The sequence below is a fragment of the Bombyx mandarina genome, chromosome 11, assembly GCF_030267445.1.
Source record: "Bombyx mandarina strain Sakado chromosome 11, ASM3026744v2".
Taxonomy (NCBI): Eukaryota; Metazoa; Arthropoda; class Insecta; order Lepidoptera; family Bombycidae; genus Bombyx; species Bombyx mandarina.
Window position 1 is genome coordinate 11,086,256 of NC_143218.1, and position 21,213 is coordinate 11,107,468.

Sequence of the window (21,213 nt, forward strand, 5' to 3'; positions counted from 1 at the left end):
TTTTTAATTGTCTCTAATAAAATATCTATTTATATTTGGTTAAACATAACAATAGTAAAATTGCTCGTTTTTAAGTAATAAAATTGCAAGAATATCCGAAAAATATCGAAAACCGAATCAGAGCAACTCACTTTGCCCTATCCCTAGAGTGTATATAAAAAACCGGAAGCACGGAGGGACAGCAATCCTCGCCCGCTGGAACGGAACATGAGTGACCGTGCTTCGGCATGCAAAGACCGAAGGGCCGCTATTTGCGCAGCGCCGGCGATAAGACAGACTCAAACTGGGGGAGGAGAGAGAAGATCCCTACGAGTTTGACTAAATAGTGTTATTCTAACCAAAAACATTAACCATGGATATGTCCATAACCATGGGGCTCTGCGGGGTGGGGATGGTACAGGGGGTAAGCCTTTAACCCCTCCCTCCCCCACCCCCTCACCGCCCCATAAATCGATGGTCCATAAAGGAAAGATTAACCGCCTAGTTTGACACTTAAGAGACAAAAAATCACACATGTGATTTTTATAAGTAGCTCTTAATTTCTACAGGCATAGTTACTCGTAAAATTAAGTTTAGCCGGTGATAATAATTTTGTTACTTCATAGCATCACTTCACTTTCCCCCCTTTGCCTTTTCATGAGTTCTGTCTCATGTGAGGTTTGGACGTTTGTTGTTGAGCGACAGGAGGTTTTAGTCGGTTCGACTCCGACATGCTCCGCCCGCCGTCCCCAGTGGAGGGCGGAAGTCCGACGATTTCCTCCTGACCAAATAAAAAAAAAACTTCATAGCATGATGATTTTAATGTTTTCATTGAAATAGAAATTAACGATAGTATTTAAAATAAGGGCCTATTTTAGATTATTCCTTCATCTTCTCTAACCATAGCAACAGGACGCCGTCCCTACTACATGTAACCCTATCATCCATAGTGCCTTTTAAGAGATCATCTTTGCCATGTACCATCCATTACTGAAATAAACTACTATCGATCTTCCTGCAAGCCTGGCTTAAGAAATTCATTAGTGGTAGGGAGTGTGTTGACTGACTGTGCAACCCTGATATTACTGCGAACACTTACGATCTGGTAACCCAGAAATCCGGGTGCCTTTGATAAAAAAATATATTTTCTTCAAGTCTCAGAATTATATTCATATTATAAATTACTTATTAAATGATGCACAGATGTACAGAAATGCCTATATACTATGCATAGGGTTGTATGATAAATGTATGATTCCAAGCCTAACGGAAACAAACGAATCTAAAAATACTTAAAAAAGGCATGTCGACGCTTGAAAGGCAAACGTGACTAAGCGACAATAACTGCTTTGTACATAAATGATAGGTAATAACCGTATTCGATGCGCAAACAAAAATATTTCCAGGTCTATTAAAATCGTTTCAATCCTGCAGCTAGATTCGTTAAAATAGAATTTTTTCAGGCATTTCTCAGATATATTTTAAATTAATTTCAACTTTAAATTAGTCTACTGTAAAGTTCACGCATTGTCGCTTAGTCACGTTTGCCTTTCAAGCGTCGATGTGATGCCGCGACGCGGACGTCACTGTCCCTTGCGGTTGATTTAATTTACTTTATGGAAAAAACACATGGTTTGTGGTCTGCTGGCGAGTAACTGAGATTGTACCTTAGTTCCAGAAAGCTCAATAATTACATGTAATATCTACAAGGCATAATTTTGAAATTAAAAAAATATACCTTCTTTGTAAGATTTTCAAACTTTGTAAATTACGAAACATAGAACAAATACATATCTTGCTATTGATCCAAAAAAAAAAACATTACGTTTATCAAATTTAAACTGATTTGAAAAATAGCATTTTCAGTTTCCTTCATGAAGTAGGTAAATTGTTTTTTTGTAGTTAGGCTGTTTTGGTTCAAACTTCAACTCTACACACTTTTTTAAATATAAAGACAGACATACTAGTACAGACAAGCTTATCAATTATTGCATTATTTAAATTTTCCTGGATGAGTCAAATTCACGACAATTAAACTATAGTGAAATTGTCATGACGTATTACAGAGAAAACCTTTTTTTAAATTTCATTGATATTTGGAATTCATTTCTTAATTCCTCATTTCACTTTAAATTCGTTTCATTTTAGATTTTGTTTAAAAACACGGTCTCATCCACTGACGTTTGACTGTATTGGCAAAAAGGTGACTGTGTTGGCTATGTACTCTTTGCCTATTCAAACGGGCAAATAAACCAAAATTTTGACAATTCAGTACAGCTCTCCAGTGTTACAAAGAATTCTGAGAGTAACAAAATTAGCACTTATTGACTTTTTGTGCGTGGAAATTTTTAACTATTTTCTTTTAAAATTTTAAACTGTAAGTAGAATTAAACTATATTTTAAAATTGTGCTACCATTTGGCCACCAAACGTACACTATACTGATATCAAACTGTGAAAATAGCTATTCATCATTACAGCTATCCTTTTCTTTTAAACTTTTTAAAATGCACATTGACTAATGTCACTAATTTGATTTTTATAGTCTTCTAAAAATTTTGTCATACTCCGAACAAAATCTGAATGCTAATAAGCATGGGGATCTGCGGGTTGGTGATGGTGCAGGAGGTAAGCCCTTACACCCCTTCCTCCTTGACTCAAAAATTGATGGACCATAATTGAAATTTTAACCTTATATTGACTAAATAGTGCTATTCCAACCTCAAAACATTAACCGTGGATATATTCATAACCATGGGGTTCCGTTGGGTGAGGATGGTGCTGGAGGTAAGCCCTTGCTCCCTTCCCCCCGACCCAAAAATCGACGGACCATAAAGGAAAGTTTAGCCCATAAATTTTACGAACAAAAAATATGCACAATAATAATGAAAACTTCAGACTTTCAAAAATAACAACGCTGCTCAACGAGTTTTTAGTTAAAAAAATTGTATATTAAAAATATTAGTACACAGCTATTTTTTCACAAATAATTTCTTATAGCTGGTAACTGGCTCTGTTGTTTTGACAGTGACACTTGTGACAGCAGATAAACTGAGTGATAGAGTCTGTATTGGTATTACCTACATTTTCAAAGAACTCTGTTATCATCCCTTCAGAGTTCAGTTTGTATGTTGTTCGGATGATGTGCGATTGTGATTCTATGGAGTTCTTATTGCACTACAAGAAAAATTTGGAAATGATAAGAAAAACACTGTGAAACTCATGTGTTAACGGAATTGATGGACTCAATACCGAATGGCTGGGTTTAGCTGGTATGTTCCAAATCAAAATTTTTTGAATATAGATATTCCCATAGATCGTTGTTTGTATGTATGTATTGTCTTATTGAGCTTCAATTGGAGAAAATTGTCCAATTGAAGGGTCAAACTACTCTGTCTGATTGTTGAATGAAACAACTAATAAAATTGAAGATCATTTAGATGCATTAGGAGATGTGTCTAATAAACTGTTGCATGTAAGGATATCCTTTTAGAAAGTATAAAATTAATAAAAATAGTTCGATTGGTTCTAATATACCTAAAAATTCAATTTTGTATTAAATAAACATTCACTTTTCAATTTGGACAAGGTTGAAATATGATTAACTTGTTAATAAGTTCAAAAACAGACCTCATCCTTGAAGGTAAAATTAATCACTAACTGATTATTAAACTAATATTCATTTAAATTTATTTTTCAGTTTACACTCGATTTCAACATTTGTACTATTTTTATTTCATTGCAGGTATCTGTCTGAAGGCTTCCAAGTTATAATTGAGAAGTCTAAAGACAAGAAATGCTCTCTAAAAGATGTACAATTACGTTTTTTGTGCCCTGATGATTTAGAAGAGGTATGTTTAAATAGAGACAGTAATGAATTATTTTCTGTATCGCTTACATTTGTTAGACATTAGATAGTTCAAATGTTATTTGAATTATTGTTTTCCTTATTTTTGCACCACACCACATTTTAGTTTCCATTATTTATTGTAATTTCATTAGCTGGGCAAACATGCTCAGGATCTGCTAGGACTAGAACCCATAGACAACCCAGTGTACATAAGTTCACTTCAAGACTTGGGTGGAATGTCTCAGTGATACTGTAAAAATGCTTTCCAACTCTTCAAACTGTAATGCATAAATGCTTCATAGCTGTACATATAGGATGGTCCGAGCAAGCCCCAGTGCTACTACCTCAATTTTAAAATAGTAAGCTAATTGAATGAAATGTAATACTACTAGGAATGACCTAAGATGATTTAATAAGAGTAGCTTGGTCTCAACAGGATCATATCCCCATTTCCTCTGAACAAATATTTAAAAAACAGTTCTGTCCGTTTGTGTATGATTCACTTCATTGAGATGTAACTTTGTAGAGTTGTTAGCATTTCCAAGAATTTTACTACAGTAACAATGTTATATGATAGGGGTAGGGGGAATTGTTTCAACAAATGGGTGTAACTCATTTATGTCACTGTGCAATTGTTGATCAAAGAATGTAGATCAACCTAATATGAACAAACTATTAGAAATGCTAAATGTTTAGTTGAAATGATTCTAGTTTATGGACTTGTTACCATATGTGCTTAAATTGCACTTAAAATCATTTACTTTATTCATGAAATAGTTGAATGTTCCTGAAACATAATATCAGGAGAATTTGTCTACCATCTAGAGATAACTAAAGTTCCAAATTTTTTGTGCATATATTAAATAAAGATGCTTCTTTCCCTGATACTGTAAAACCAAAAAAAATTATACAACTCTTGTACATGTTTCTAAACAGACATGCATTTAAAGTTTGCTAATATTAAAGTAATTTTTAAAATCGCTAGTTAAAGAATTCTAGACAATGTACTACTAGTAATACAATAATTTAAAAGCAATTTTGCTTAGATTAGGACAGGCGAGTTCATGAGTGATCTAATAAGACCTAATGTAAATATAAATGATTGCACTGAAGAGACAACTTTGAACTGAAAAATATAAAGCGTTCAAGACTATTCTGATATAGTGAAAAAGTCTTTTTTTTTTTTATTGCCCTTGTAGGCAGACGAGCATACGGCCCACCTGATGGTGAGTGGCTACCGTTGCCCATGGACTTCAGCAATGCCAGGGGCAGAGCCAAGCCGCTGCCTACCGTCTGCTATAAAGTCTGCTAGCTGATTTACCAATAAATAATATTCTGAACTACGGTACTGTTTTCAAACTTATCTTACTTATTTTTAGTTGTGAGTCGTCTAGTGTGTACACTATCGCACTACTCCAAGATGTTTTATCTACAATTTTACTGTCACAATTATTTTCTTCAAAACGTCATAAAAAGTTTTGGGTTTTAACAAAACTTCATTTCGAGAGAGCTAGAGATTTTACTGATTTTACCACCACTGGTGAGTCCGCCCGGGTAGGTACCACCACCCCGCCTATTTCTGCCGTGAAGCGGTAATGCGTTTCTGTTTGAAGGGTAGGGTAGCCGTTGTAACTATACTGAGACCTTAGAACTTATATCTCAAGGTGGATGGCGCATTTACGTTGTAGATGTCTAGGGCCTCCAGTAACCACTTCAAGTGCGCTGTGAGGTCGTCCACCCATCTAAGCAATAAAAAAAAAGAAGGTCTGTAATATTTACGTGGATTAGTAGATTTATGTAATGAGAATGTATAACGGCGCTGCCAACAACAAATTCAATCTAAATGATAAAAAACTTAATCTGCATTATGGATTTTCTTTGGTTTTTGTGGACATAAATTAAATTAATTTTCCCCCTTAACCTCAAGCTTGTTATTTAGAATGTATCGAATACTTTACAGCTTTCGTGGTCACGGACGACTAAGGTATTACCTATTAGTCGACATTGTACTGTTTAGTTTTCTTTCGTCGGCCATAATATAATTAAAATAATAAATGTGAGGTCATATCGAAAAGGAGGTTTGAATATGCATTATGGATATTCGTCTAAAACACACTTCACATTAAAAACACCCAGTCGTTCCTAAATTCAAGGAAATTCAATGGACGTTGACAGTGATAAATAAATGTTTAAGTAACCTATATTCCCATTATTTTCTAACTGCCGTTTTAAATGCCGAAATAAGTGTGAACTTGTGCTTCTACACTAAATTGTATTAAATCACCCGAGATAAGAACCAGAACATTTTTAATGAATCATTCCTCGATTTGTTATTGTAATACCTACCAATAAGATAGAAGTGTTTAAAACTAGTCTACATGTGCGAAGAAAATGTTTTTTAAATGCAATGTTACGAGTTAATTTGTATCTCTGTATTGATTAAATTAGGGTTACGTCGAGGTTGTTGTGAATATTAAAAGATTGTCCGTCGATTTACAACGCGAGGTGGAAGAATTAATATGAACAATAAGTAATTAGGGTAAAGTGCAAGTGATAGAGTTTCTTTATTATATTATTTTCTGTTATACTTTTGTTCTCATTTTCAAAGGTAGTTAAAGATTCAAAGTCGCCTGATAGAACATGGTCACCACTGCAAGTAATTGTCGACAATTTTAAGATTCAAGCTTTGTTCAAATCAAATTTAAAAATTTATATTTTATACTAGCTGACCCGGCAAACGTTGTTTTGCCACTGCAGCGCTCTCTGTCGGGCTGATTTGTGAACCTAAACCATCCAGGGTGCCACCCAAACGCATACAAAAAAAAATCATTCAAATCGGTCCAGCCGTTCAGTGACAAACACACGCACAGAAGAAATATATATATATATATATATAAAGATTACTATGCGAAAACAAATAACACAAAATTATGAATAATTAGAACCTTAAGCTATAAATACGCGATGTGGTCTCAAACGCTATTAATCATCGCAATGCAGCTAATCCATTGAAATAAAAAAAATCTTTGTTTTAGGTTAGGTCTCTGTGCAGAGACTGGTTTCCTATCGAATACCCGCAGTCTTGGTATGAAGACATCACATCCTCGGACAGGTTCTTCGCGCTCGCGGCAGTGTACAAGAACCAGATCATAGGTCTCATTGTTGCCGAAATAAAACCTTATTTAAAACTGAATGCCGAAGACAGAGGTATCTTGTCGAGATGGTTCGCTTCCAAGGATACATTAGTTGCTTACATATTGTCATTGGGTGAGTAATGAGCAACCGAATACTCGTAGATTGTTTTACAATAGGCAACCGGACACCGAACACATTAATAAAACATTCTAAAGCAATCTAGCAACATCATTACAATTTTAATTCGTATCGTTCAGCGGTGATATTGCTATAATCGAGTTTTGTATAATTTGAAAGGAAAGAGTTGTCCGTTTCCCAATTAGTCATCAACAAGACGAATAACCGCAAGCAAATAACAATACACTATGTAGTTTAGAAATGCGTCACTACCATAAATGCAGGGTGTAACAAGAACGAGTCCGGAGCTGAGGGCGCATGTACTTACTCCTCCACTAATTGTTGAGCACATATGACCCGACAATGACCGAACCCACATTGCTCAGTAAACGGATTTTCGCACTGCGCTAATGCACCTTTGCTATATTGTATAATACAATTATTATAAAATAAAAAGCGGCCCGCTCCGGCTCCGCTCGGGTCTTTAACAAAAAGTTCAACGATATTTGACGTTGTTTTATTTTTTTAAATAAAAGAACATTTATTGCGGCATAACTATTCCATAGTTAGACATATATGCTATCGCGACACTTTTTGAAAATAATTATTTGGTCTACAAAGTCTTAGTACATTATTTTATTCTATCATCAATAGTTTTCGCAGGGCACGCGATGTAAAGAATATTTTAGGTAATTTTTTACACCTTGGGTTACATTATTGAAGTTGTAGTAAGGATCCCTAATTTTTTTCAAAAAAGATTATAGCCTATTTCAATCAGGAATATTGTAGCTTCCAACAGGTGAAAAAAATTTTCAAACCGGTTTATTAGTTTCGGAGCCTATTCAATACAAACATACAAACAAATCTTTCCTCTTTATAATATTAGAATAGACAATCCTAAAATTAGTTTTTTTTTTTGCTACCTAAGCTGAGAGCCTTGGGAGGCTGTATCAGCGTAGCCTTAACTAGTAGATGAGCTCACGGGGCTCAAACCTGATGACGTTGCTAACACGAATTCTAGCTAGAGCCGTGCTTCGCAGAATCTACCACCGGATCGAAAACGCGACCCACTGAGAAGATCCGACGAGAAACTCAGTGGGCTAAAACCAGTAAAATGGCAACTAAATGTCAAAATAATAACAAACACAGTAACGTAAACTGAATGCAGTGTTCGTGTATATTTTTTTGGAGTTTATTCTTAGGAATCGATTTCGATGACGATCGTTAGATGGGCACTAAACTCGAGCGTTAACAGAAAAGCGGTATATGCTTTATTCAAATCGATTAATGGAATATATAATAATCGAACAATCAAATTAAAATAACGATTTAACATCAAAGTGCATTACACGTCATTACGGATCCCTCCGATCCTTTAACGGTGCTTTTAGGTAGCACAGGCACCGGTCACCGTCCTCGTCGAACCCGCCGCTTGCGATGCAGGGCTCGACGAGTGAATTAACCTATAGACCAGCCCACGGATTTTCTCGTCGGATCTTCTCAGTGGGTCGCGTTTCCGATCCGGTGGTAGATTCTGTGAAGCACTGCTCTTGATAGGGCCAGTGTTAGCACCGCTCCCGGTTTGAACCCCGTGAGCTCACGTACACGTCAAAGAGAAGCTGAAATAGCCTCACAAGGATATCAGCATAGGTAGGAAACAAAAAGTGTATTATATTCAATTGTCACGCCCCATCTAATGTCTAGTTTAGTAAAATCACTCGATACATAAATATTTTACTACCAATTGAGTTACTGCACCAAAATTTGGCAGTGATTTTATTGACATTACATTAATAATCGATATACGGGCTGAAATATTGGTTTAGAAAATAATATTTGATTTAAACGTTGTTAATTTCGGTATCTTCTTTAGTATAACGCGAGTCGCAGGCATAATTTAAATTTAACATGTTGATTCTGTTAACGTTTTTAAGCAGAACGTACGAACATTCGTTTTTCAAAATCAGATAACTTTTCATAACATAGTGATGTACATAGTATGACGTATAGTAGCATTATACGTCCCTGACAATAGATGCAGAGTTTTTATTATTTATATATAGTTATATTTAAGAGTAAATAAATTTGAATAAAAGTATATGTGTACATGCATTCATTATTATAAAAGATTAATATACACTTTTTGCCTATTAAATACGAGTAATATATTATTCAATGAAAATCGCACTACAAAAGGTAAATTCCAGTAGCGTCCGCACACAGTTATTTTTAATGGCCCTTTTATAATATTTTTTTAAAATTTATATGGTGCATGGCTACAAACTCACTTTGGCGGTTAGGTTTACTTAAAGTGTACCTACTATGTGCTTAGTGCGAGTTTTTTAACGTTCTCTATAGGGTAAAAGTTAGCTCAAATTTGTATGGAATCGGATCGTTTGCCGCTAGGGGCGCTGTTCCAACCGCATACAAAATTGGGCTAACCTTTACGCTATCGAGAACGTTAAAAAACTAGCACTAAAGCCTTGTTCGGACTAGGCGAGTATTTTAGTCGAGTACCGAGTAATTTAGTAGCTAAATGTGTCTGAACACCAAATATTTGGTCGAATAGGCTAGTAAATAATTTAGTCAAGTCAATCCATTTTGTTCTATTTTTTCGGGCGAGTAGCGCCTCCCACCACACGTCCTTGCTCACTAGCTCACTGACTAAACAAGTCCGAACCTGTTGATTAGTCGAGTTCATTAGTGGCACTTCTCAAATGAGTATATTTGCGCAGAATTTGAGAGTGTATTTTCGTTAACAGAAAATTCACACAACTTTCAGACATTTACAAATTATCGAAGTATTTTTTGGAATCTCTTCCAATGCTAATTCCTTCAGAAGACATTTAGTAGCTCCTAGTTTATCTCTTGTATCGATCCATTTTCGTACCCATAACTTATTTTTCTTAGTCACAGAAATTTCCTCATCCACCTCTTCTGAAATAGCCATTACGATTAGCTTAATCAGTTTATTCACTCTATTGCGTTGCAGCCTGTTCATCTTGCAAAACACCACTCACTTGTGTACTCTACTGGACCGTAATGCGAACGATTTCTGTGCAGTAGCGAGTAGTTTAACCACTAATTTACTCGGTACTCGACTAAAATACTCGCCTAGTCCGAACAAGGCTTAAGCACGCTATAAAATGTGATCAAGATCCGGTGTACGTGACTTCCAGGGGTGGTGCGTTCGCACCGTCGTTCAGGGGTGGCAACGATGCTGCTCGATGTTCTGATCAACCACCTGTCGGGGCCGGTGCCCCAGCCGCCGCACGAGCATCGAGTCAAGGCTATATTCCTGCACGTCCTTACGACCAACAACGAGGCTATACTGTTTTATGAACACAAAAGGTAATTTATTTCTTTAACACAATTGCGTTCATATTAATATTCCAGTATTATATTTATTTAAATACCGATGTATTTGATTTACACTATATTGATTATAATTAATTTCTTTATATAAGTAATTTATTTCTTATATAGAAAAATTAGTGCTCTTAGTAGTGTTGCAACACTCAAAATGAATTGGTATTTTTAGTAAATGTAAACATTTGACAACTAACAGATACTAATCTCTTTAGCGGACTTATTCTTGTATTATAGTACACATTACTCTGGCCTATACTTTTGTTCTCTTGAAATACAGCTAATATTAGTTACGAAAATGTAACTAAATATTTAAGGACCGGTATGTGTCGATTTTGTATAATTTGTGATTTTGTTATAAGCGTGTTTTTTTTTAAAATCATAATGCGCTGACCTATTTTAATTCTTGTGCAATAAGTCAACTTGGTCCATAAAATATTCAAAAGTTTTTACTTTATGACAAGAAAACCAAACAACAAAAACACTTTAACTTCAGAACGTGATTATGAATAATTATGAATAATTAATTTTTATTCATTATTAACTTTTGTTTACCACCATGCATGCTAAGGTGTTGAATGGAATGTTTGTGATAAAAGAAATTCAAATTAATTAACGTCATTATAAATAAAATAATATAAAATAACGTTAATTCAGTTTCGGAATGAGACATTGTGTGTTAAAAATAAATAATATAACTTCATACTTAAGTAGTGTTGCAATTTGAATGTTATTACGCTGTCGATGTAATATTTTTAGTAATGTTTTCAAAAGGCACTTTCTTTGTGCATAGTCGGGTGAGTTCGTTCACCTGATGTTAAGTGGTTACCACTGTTACCGGTGTGCTTAGTGCGAGTTTTTTAACGGTCTTGATAGCGTAAAAGTGAAAACAAATTTGAATACAGTTGGAACAGCGCCCCTAGCGGCAAATGTGGCAAACGTTCGAACTCCATACAAATTTCCGTTAACTTTTACGCTATCGAGAACGTTAAAAAAATCGCCCCAAGCTCACGGAATCCATAGATATCACTCTGATATATGCCTTCTAAGTCTGCACTGAATAATATAATATATATAATAATATAACACCTGTACTAAACTTCAAACTCTTTTCTGCTTCGCTGCAGAAATTGGCAGTGTGGTGCGGCCAACCCGTGATTGCTCACAAGACGTAATTTTATATATTACTAAAAAGATTTACGATTTCACTACGCTTTGGTAATGTAACACTTACCTTGCTCGTTAAAAATCTATATTTCTGTCTATCATGTAAATCAGGGGCTCCCAAACTTATTTTGTCTACTGCCCACTTTGAGAATAAATTATTTTTTAGCGCCCCCATTTTTTCACCTACTTAAAAACCACTATAGCGAGAGCTTAGTCGGTGTGTAAGAGTCCTCCTAGATGAAATTACAAATCACCTCCCAAGCTTCTACACAACGCTCCCATTTTTTTCTGGGTCTGTTAACGCCCCCTTTTAGGCCTGCATTGCCCACAAGGGGGCGTTATCGCCCACTTTGGGAAAGGCTGATGTAGATGGACTAAACTAGACTAGGCTAGATGAATAGAAGATGGGATAGCGATTAAAAAAAATTTTTTCGTGATCTTTACTCGACCAAGGTTTACTATCGATAAGAAGTACACATGTAACACATAAAATATCTTACAGTGCGTGTGTGATTCTTTGCAGAGATTCGATGAGATCTGAGTTTATGTTTACCGAATTTTCTTCGCTGAACTAAATAATGTATTACATAACCAAAGCGGATTATCTAAATAGATATTAGCCGTATCTTATCGTGTGTGTGTGTGTGTGTGTGTTTTTATTTATTTATTTAAAGCGCTACGTTGAAACATCAATCGATTCTAAGTAAACGAAAGGAATAACTTTTCAACTGTACACACTTATTTCCCTTGCCTCATACAATTACAATGAATACAATTGCCTTGAAAATTTTTAGCCTTGCTTAACACTAATTAATTAGAAAATAAGACAATGTATTGTTGGCGTCTTTCAAAATAACTGTATTTATTAATTAATTATTGTTTTTTAAGGCAAACAGAATGAATGTTTTGTAAAAACATTTCAGATTCCTTCTACACTCGTTTCTTCCGTACTACTACTCGATAAAGGGCCGTTGTAAAGACGGTTTCACATACGTGTACTATGTGAACGGGGGCCACGCGCCGTGGAGCCTCATCGACTACATGAAGTTCATGGCTCGGACAGCGTGGAGGGGCGGAGGCCTTTATCCGTGGCTGTGGGGGAAACTAAGAGCGGCGCTCACTATAGCGTGGCACAGGTAGTGTACGCCTACCTTGACTCGCCTCCAGTGCGTTTGACATGTTTGTGCGATGTGAATTTCTATGCAACATCGGTGTGGTGACTAAAACATTGGTTTGTTATAATGTACTTAGTGTACGGGGATTTCACGTGTGCACCGGGTTCTATTTACGTACTAAATCTACGCTTTGGAATGTTGGTTAAAGCGTTTCGTACTAACGAACAGGATGATTGAACTAAATTGTGATCACTTCGTTACTTAGAAGGTGATTACTCCCCATCACGGGCTGTGGCTATGTTCCGTTCTGTGCGCGCAAGCGTTGCTTTCGATGTGTGAAGCGCGATATGCGCTGTCTCGCTCCTCAGCACACAAGTCGCTCACTGAGTGCTCCATCTATCTTGCTCACACTTAACAATACATCTGCATGTCGCAAACTTGCACAAGATTGAGCGGGAACAAAACTACTATAAAGCTAGCTCAGCGCTGCACAGCGTAGCATAGCTTGAGTTGGATTAGTCGCCTTAAATGTATTCTATGAGGTCGTACTGGCTGCATTTTAAAGACAGTATGTTATATTTTATTTCAAATGATATATTGATTTTGACGTTTAAAAGTTTTTATTTATTTCGAATGTTGTTGTATTTTAATTATATTATGTAAGGAATGAAATTAACCATAATCCTGCGCACCATAACTGTGTATATTATATTAGCTTTCCGTGTTCTTCACATATTTTTATACATATTTTTAAAAAAATTAATGAAATTTATTATCATATTTTCAGTTTTACGTCGTCTTCGAATACTGTAAAATTTAGGGGTGCGGTATTTAAGCAGTAACGTTATTCAATTAGAAAACGAAATGTTTGTACAGTATTTTTTTTTAGTTTCTTTTTTATATTCTATTCTCACAAATTATGTTATAGTTTAATTATTGTTCAAAAGAGGCAGAACAGGTGAATGTCATTATAGAATAGAGACATGGTCCCAATTATCTATAAAATACGAAAAACAATAATGATATACAATTAATCTATGCCAGAGATTCCCAAACTGTTTTGGACAAGAGACCCCTTTTCCAAAATGAACTGATACCTCAGACCTCATATCCAAACTCCTTAAAAAATCCTATATCTATTGAAATGCTAACCAACACTTTCTCATCAAAACAAAAAAAAAACGGATATAAGATTCAGTGAATTAAAGTTATAGTACAAAAATGATGCTTCCTACTAAAATATTGGTAATTGTTATTACGCGTTGGTAGCACAACTTATTATTAACTTAACACGGTATCTTGAAAGTTTCTTATAAGAACTCGTGTTAATTAATAGAGATCGATTTTTAGACCTCGACGACATGCAATATTTGTTTATGTCGACCCATGGGATACCGAAATCGAACAGTATGGGAATCCCTAATCTGTAATTTTTTTATTTAATATGTAGTTATATTGAAGCAAAATTACACAATACAACATAAATCAGTTTCTAAAATATATATAAATCGAATCCTTCTTGTGAACTATTAATATACCGAAAATCCGGAGACCGACGGCTCCTCCCTATTACTTTAAATTATTGTACTCTAAAAAAATGTCAAAGAAAGAATGAAAAGTTAACTATTTATAAGTTAAAATTAAAGATTTCAAATCATAGCGGTTACAATTGAATCGAATAGTGATTTAAAACTAATTCGGGGTTCCTTCCGCTTACTTACAATCAAACCTTGTTTAATTCGACTATATTATTATGTATGTAATATAATAATAAATTAACATAATTTTTTTTTTTATTATCTTAGCCTCGCTCATTATTTATTCATTTCAATTATGATCATGTACATACATACCTTTCGTGCCTCTTTTGTCTTTTTGTATTGTTAACCGACCTTAAAAAAAACGAGGAAGGTTTTAATTCGGACGTCGTTTTATTCGTAAACTGTACTAGTGTCAACTCGGCTGACATTACGAAATGACAAAGTTATAATGTGATATTTTATTTTTTGTTTTTAATATTAAATACGAGGGCTTTAAAATTTCAATAGGTAACAAACGGATGTGTGGTTTTCCACTTAACAATCATTGTCTATAGGGTAAATAATTAATATTATTTATTTACCATTTAAAGCGAACGATGATTATTAATTTTACTCTATGTAACAGATTAACGCTGTTCAATTAAATAATGATCGTAGTAATTATCGTCCAAAGGTTATAAAGCTATATGAAACGTTATCCATAGACTAATATTTTTAATTCTATATTTTAAAAACGAAATGACATTCTAGATAAATATGACAATAGCTTAATGAAAAATAAATACTGCCTAGAACACTTCTCGGGTCTGGTCCGAAGAGTTCCAGGGTTCCAAGAAATAGACAAAATGTACGATAGAAAGGAGACGATGTCTCCGTCTCAAATAGCTTAGAGAATTTTCTATTGAATTTTCATTCCATTGCTGTTCGGAAATATTCTAGATTCTTCGATGGGTATAACCAACCTCTTTCGCTGTATTGCTGGTCGTTTTCGAAAGATCATGATTCATAAACTAAAGAAGATTCTATGAAAATTCACTAGCATGGATATTCTCTAAATTGATATCTAAAATGATAGTCTAAACGCGGAGACCATACTAAAAGACAAAAAAATAAACTAAACACATGTACGTGTCGAACGATTTTTGATAAAAATTCCTAGATTCGGTCTTATGCTTCTGATATTTATATATTACTTATGTATAATGTATTTGTTATGTGATTTTTATGTTGACTCTTTGATTATTTGTTATGTGACACTTTACCCTGCTTTCACTTAATCTATTCAGTCTATCTTTAGTTTCCTATAAAAATAACTTGTTACGAAGTAAGACTCTATATCTTATTTCACTTAAAAGTAATCAACATCAAAATATCTAAAATAAATCAAAAAATCACCATGCACCATGTTTTAACTAAAGATGGCTATGAAAGATGCTGCCGTCCAACAGAAGAATTTACCTTATGTATATTTTTGTTTACATTTGATTGATTTCGTCCTCCCACTATCGGGAATAAGGAAGACCGATGTAGTGTGCAATACCATCACCGATCTAGCCGAAATCGGTAAGATCGGGCCGAAAAAGGACGAAAATCCCGAAGTATCCTTTCCCTGCACCACTGTCGCTTTAGCTTAGACTTTCTCTGGTTACCGCGCAAATTGTTCTTACATAAACCAGGCGAAAATGTACGAGAAACACCAAGCATAATTACCGCGTGCTCCACACTGGTCAAGCCCTACAAACCCCACCACCGAAATATTCTTGAGCTGTAAACGCTTTCGCTTTCCTTCCTTGTCTCAGTTGTTTCGTAATGCCTGTTCCACCCTTTCAAATTCATGTTTGCTACACGGCAGATATAGGCAGATATCTGTCACCTTGCATCCTAAAGTCCTACCAGTAAATGCGATTTAAGTGTCAGAGATCGTCAGATTATTCAAAACCCTCCACAAAAAAGAAAGCCTAATTAAACACAGCATTACTGTATTTTATTTTTTCATATTTCAAAAAAGACTGGAAATTACTAATTTATCTCTGTGAATTATCTTTTTGCATCATCGATAAACAATTGAACCGGTTCAGTTTCTAGCCAAGATTTCTTTGTACAAATCAACGTCGATAATGCTTATTTAATAATAATATATATATGTATATGTATATATTTACTAAAATGTTAAAAGATTAAAGTTATTCTCGATCGTATACAAAATAATGTAAGTGATAAAGTATAAAAGTATTTTTGTCCTCTAAAATAGTCCAGGGTGTACTGGATTATGCTTTCGAACAAATATGTGACGAAATAGGTGACAGTTTGGTCGAATACTGAAAGCGATAAAAAAAGTCGTAATTAAACTACATTTACGGCTTAATCTCATATTTTTATTGTCATTATATTCTTTCTGAGATTTCGTATGCATCACAGTTTTCGCGGTTACGGATGAGTGCCATCGTGAGGTTAAATTAAACCGTAAAAGTAACTATTTATGTCAACGAATAGAGCAAGCCGAAGAAAATAGTAAAATATTCGCGTATTGAAAATCTCCAGTCATTATCAGCTCTGAAAATAAAAATAGTTTTCCTTACATTTTAAGGTAGTAGTAGAATATAACTGTTTCGGTGTGCATAGTGCCGTTTGCCGCTAGGGGCGCTGTTCCAACTACATACTTTGAGTTAACTTTTACGTGATCGAGAAGTGAAAAAAACTCGCACTAAGCACACGATTCCGAAAGCGGGCCCCTTACACCCTGTGTACTGAACTATATTGGACTAGTGCATCTAAATCGTGCCATGATTTACTGCCAATGAATTTAAATTAAATTATAAGATGTTCGTGTGTTCAGAGTAATTTAATATAGATTAATGAATGCCTTAACAGTGTACGTAGAGATAAATGATTTTATTGTATTTTATTTTTTCACATATCATAAAGAATGTTTCAATCAAATTTACGAAATTTATATTATGTTTTAATAAATTTAAATAACGAGCTGTATTGTTTACTACTGCGTCCAAATAGACTATTAGACAGCATCATAAGTCATGTGCCATATGTATGTTTATTTTCACATTTAGACTTACTTAAATACATATAGACTTTTGTTTCGTGGATTCTTTACGGCACTTACTTTCTTTTGGAATCGGTAAAGTTTACTTTGAATATTAATATCACATGACATCTATATTGAAACAATTACATTTGAAACGCAAAGAAATCCGGTACTAATCTAACATTCTTTCGAGATTTTGCGACATTCTTGTGACGTCACAAAACCGTGTACGTAGGTAGGTACTGATTCCGACATATTTCAATGATTTATTTTTATTTTTATTAAAACTACGTCTCACGTGATTCTGAGTTTTTTTTTATTTAATAGAATTTCAAATATAATAATGAACGTTCGTGGATTGGTTCATAAGATCTGGTCACTTTTATCCGATGTGAGTTCAATTGAATATTGTGCAAATGTTGAGGCACTTCAGAGAAATTGTTGTACTTAAACTTCGATAGATGACGTACGACTGCCTTTTAACAACTGGAAGTTTTTCATTTTACGACCATCACTGTGGAGCGTGGCTTCAAAAGCTTAGTATAAATTTTAATAATCGATATTTAATTAAAACAAAACTGCTCTGAATTATGATTAATAACGTCGAACAATTTGTAGTATTTTCTTTATAGCAGTCAAGTGATCTGTATTCCGACCGTGGAATAGACTATAGACTGGAGTTGCCAGCGTAGAAAAACTATTTTGTGTGACAATTGCCAATATTTATATTAAAGGCTGGCATTTCTACACTTAAAAAAATACTGCAAAATCTTGAATTTTTATACTAAAGTGTTTCAGAGTAGATTATTTATTTTTTAATATCCCAAATCGTATGCGATGATTTTTGGACTATACTGCCAACATTAAAAACTTATTGATAATATTGACTGGGACCGAATTCGTTCATAACAAATCCTATAAAAATCACACGAATAAAAATAGCTTAGAAACTTTGTTGTTTGTTTAAATTTTACGTATGTTTGTGCTTATGCTATAATACAATTGCACTCTTATTTATATACATATTAAACGCGATATAGTTTCGTAATATTTGATTGAAACAGTTAATATTTCAGTTGTTAAATTTTGTAGGACGTATTTTCTAAAAAGACTAGGAAATAACATTATTAAACCAGTGTACGTGTGGGAAAGTGTGTACTCATTTAAAACCAAAGTATTTTATTCGTTTTGTTGTTAAGTATTATTCATTATGATGACTTTATATTAAGAAAAGGAACGTTATTTTGTTGAAATTGTTTTCGAGTATTATTATTAAAGTTCCATATTAAATTATGCTATGAGTGGTAGTATGGGTTCGTTTCTAATATTTTTAAAATTTAGAATAAAAATATTAAATATTGCGAGACGGATAATTATGTTCAAAAGGTAACCCGTAAATCTTAGCAACGGCCAATAGGGATGTTGACCCATTTAAAAAATCCATCATAGATATATTTTCTAGTACATTATAAAACCACATGTGAAATGACGAAGTTGGAAACCTTAGATGTTAAAAGAGGTTACCTAATGTCAACAAAATAGAATCACAAATTGCTTTTAAATGTCAACGATGGTATGGTGCGGCGGTGCGAAAGAGATAGAAATGTTTCTACTTCGCACACACACTTACGATTAGTGTCAATGCTTTTATACAAAAATATATATTTTTAATTGTAGATATAATTTTGTTGTGTATAAAACAAACAGGGAACGCTCTCATTGCCAATAAGTTATTGTTGTAATCAAAGAATATTATTTTTTACCTTTTGAACTGACCCTCCTCATTCGACTATTTTTTTTTTCATATTTACATGTAATATTATGTACGTTTGAATGTGTTGATGAATGTTTCATTGTGACGTCACTAGCAAAAATTAATGCTAAATGTTAAGTTTTGACACCTCGATCTATTAATTGTGGAAATATTAAGCTTCCAAATAAATTGTTGAATTAAAAACTGCGTGCGTTTCCATTGTCTCCGTTGGCCGCTCGTGTCAATCAATATAACTTAGAAGATCGTAAAATAAAATACAGCGAATTAACAATTTCGGAAAATGTTTAATTTTAATAATTGCTTCATTTTCATCGACTACGCTGTACAAACTAATTCGCTTACATTATAAATTTAGCAATTAATAATTGCACGTAAAAAAACTTAACAAATAGATACCTTCAACTTTTCGATTGGAATGAACAATTACAATATATATATTTTTACAATATTTATAATCCTACTAAATGAAATTCTATATTCAACAAGCAGTCACAATCGCCCAATGATATGTTAAAATTATTCAATATATTATTGCATTCTAAGTACTAATTAAGGTCGTTCGCGTCGATTTTTGAGGCGAGGCGTGATGTGTCGGCGAACACGTCGTGACGTCACGCCTAAGCTCGAAGCGGTCTACGTCATCACGTTATCCCTCTCCGGTGCTCCACCTTTGTGGTTTTGGCCTTTGAAGTCTTTTAGTCGGATCGGCGATGATTCGCTACCGGAATCACCCTGAAATTGAGGATTTTTTTCTGTTTTAAATTTATTGTATTCAATAGAACAACGTGCTGTGATTGCACTGTATGTTATTGCTAATCAAAGCAAAACTAAAAGCGGCTTAGAAACAATTCAATTATACTACATACTATATACTTTAGTGGTAGGCAGCGGCTTGGGTTTGCCTCTGGCATTGCTGAAGTCCATGGATGACGGTAACCACTCACCATCAGGTGAGCCGTACGCTCGTCTGCCTACAAGGGTAATAAAAAAAAATACACAGACATTTTTATTGATGTCAGACAGAATGCAAGAAAGGAACGGAGATTCCGCTCTTAATACTCACTAAAATTTTCAAATTTATATATATCTTTTGATTTTGAACAATAGCTTAGCAAAATTCTTCCTTAAACGTTTTAATTATTACGACGCCTGTCAACTCTTATCTATATAATAATAATAATAATAATAATAATAAACATTTATTCCAAACACAAATTAAGTACAAAAAAAGTGTGTGTGTCCGCTCCGACGCACGACTGGAGTTTACTGGATATAAAAAATTAAACGAAACAATACGAGAAATAGTTCTATATTACGACAACACGATACACTACAGATTATTAACAAATTAACGAGACACAAAACAAACGACTAACAAATATATGAAAATACAATAATGAGAGAAACGCGCGATCAGTACGAGGCTTTGTGGCGGACTGCCGGCGCAGCAGCCCGGCGTCACCTGCGATAACGCGGCCGCGCGTTGGCTCCTGATTGGCGCGCGCACGCATCACGCAATCAGGAGCCAATCAGGCGCATAACGCATTTCGTGTGACATGCTAGTACGATTTTGATTGGCGCGCGCACGCATCACGCAATCAGGAGCCAATCAGGCGCATAACGCATTTCGTGTGACATGCTAGTACGATTTTGGTCCCCATAATTTTCATACCCCGGGCCTATATATGTAAATCGATTCTAAAGGAGTAAACTCCAAAAATAAATAAAAAAGATAACAAAAATAACGAGGCTTGGAAACGGTTACCGGCTCAGTAATGCCTAACAGTATCGAGACAATCGGTACTGCGGCGCTGATCTTCCGCCGGCACCTGCGGAGTGACGCGCACACCAGCATCAGACCGACCAATACACATCATTGTAAAATATATTAAAAAATAAAAAGAACATGAGTAATAAATAATAAAAAAAACAGTTATGAAAAGGACAACTAAATGACATTATTAAACATGACATATTTTATGACATTATTCTATACTAATATATAAATCTACAGTGGTTTTTACGGATGTTCTGTTATAACTACTGAACCATGCATCCGATTGACTTGAAACTTGGTATCCGTGTAGAAAATACATGTACTTAATGGATAGGCTAATATTTATA

At 34.5% G+C, this 21,213-nt stretch overlaps 2 protein-coding genes across 4 annotated transcripts in view; one reads left to right on the forward strand and one right to left on the reverse strand.

Moving 5' to 3' along the window:
- The first annotated feature begins 3,007 nt into the window (after nucleotides 1-3,007).
- Nucleotides 3,008-19,272, forward strand: Naa60 (N-alpha-acetyltransferase 60). Its single transcript, XM_028180192.2, has 6 exons — nucleotides 3,008-3,250; nucleotides 3,724-3,829; nucleotides 6,864-7,095; nucleotides 10,260-10,431; nucleotides 12,540-12,752; nucleotides 13,519-19,272. The coding sequence occupies exons 1-6, from the start codon at nucleotides 3,234-3,236 to the stop codon at nucleotides 13,571-13,573; spliced, it is 795 nt and encodes a 264-aa protein (XP_028035993.1). The 5' UTR covers nucleotides 3,008-3,233; the 3' UTR covers nucleotides 13,574-19,272.
- Nucleotides 17,104-21,213, reverse strand: part of Shab (Shaker cognate b) — a 61,020-nt gene continuing 56,910 nt past the window's right edge. For all 3 annotated transcript variants that reach the window (XM_089730959.1, XM_089730958.1, XM_089730957.1), the window contains one exon: nucleotides 17,104-19,821. In XM_089730959.1, the coding sequence (XP_089587085.1) occupies nucleotides 19,723-19,821 (99 nt within the window). In that variant the 3' untranslated portion in view covers nucleotides 17,104-19,722. The remainder of the gene's footprint in view (nucleotides 19,822-21,213) is intronic.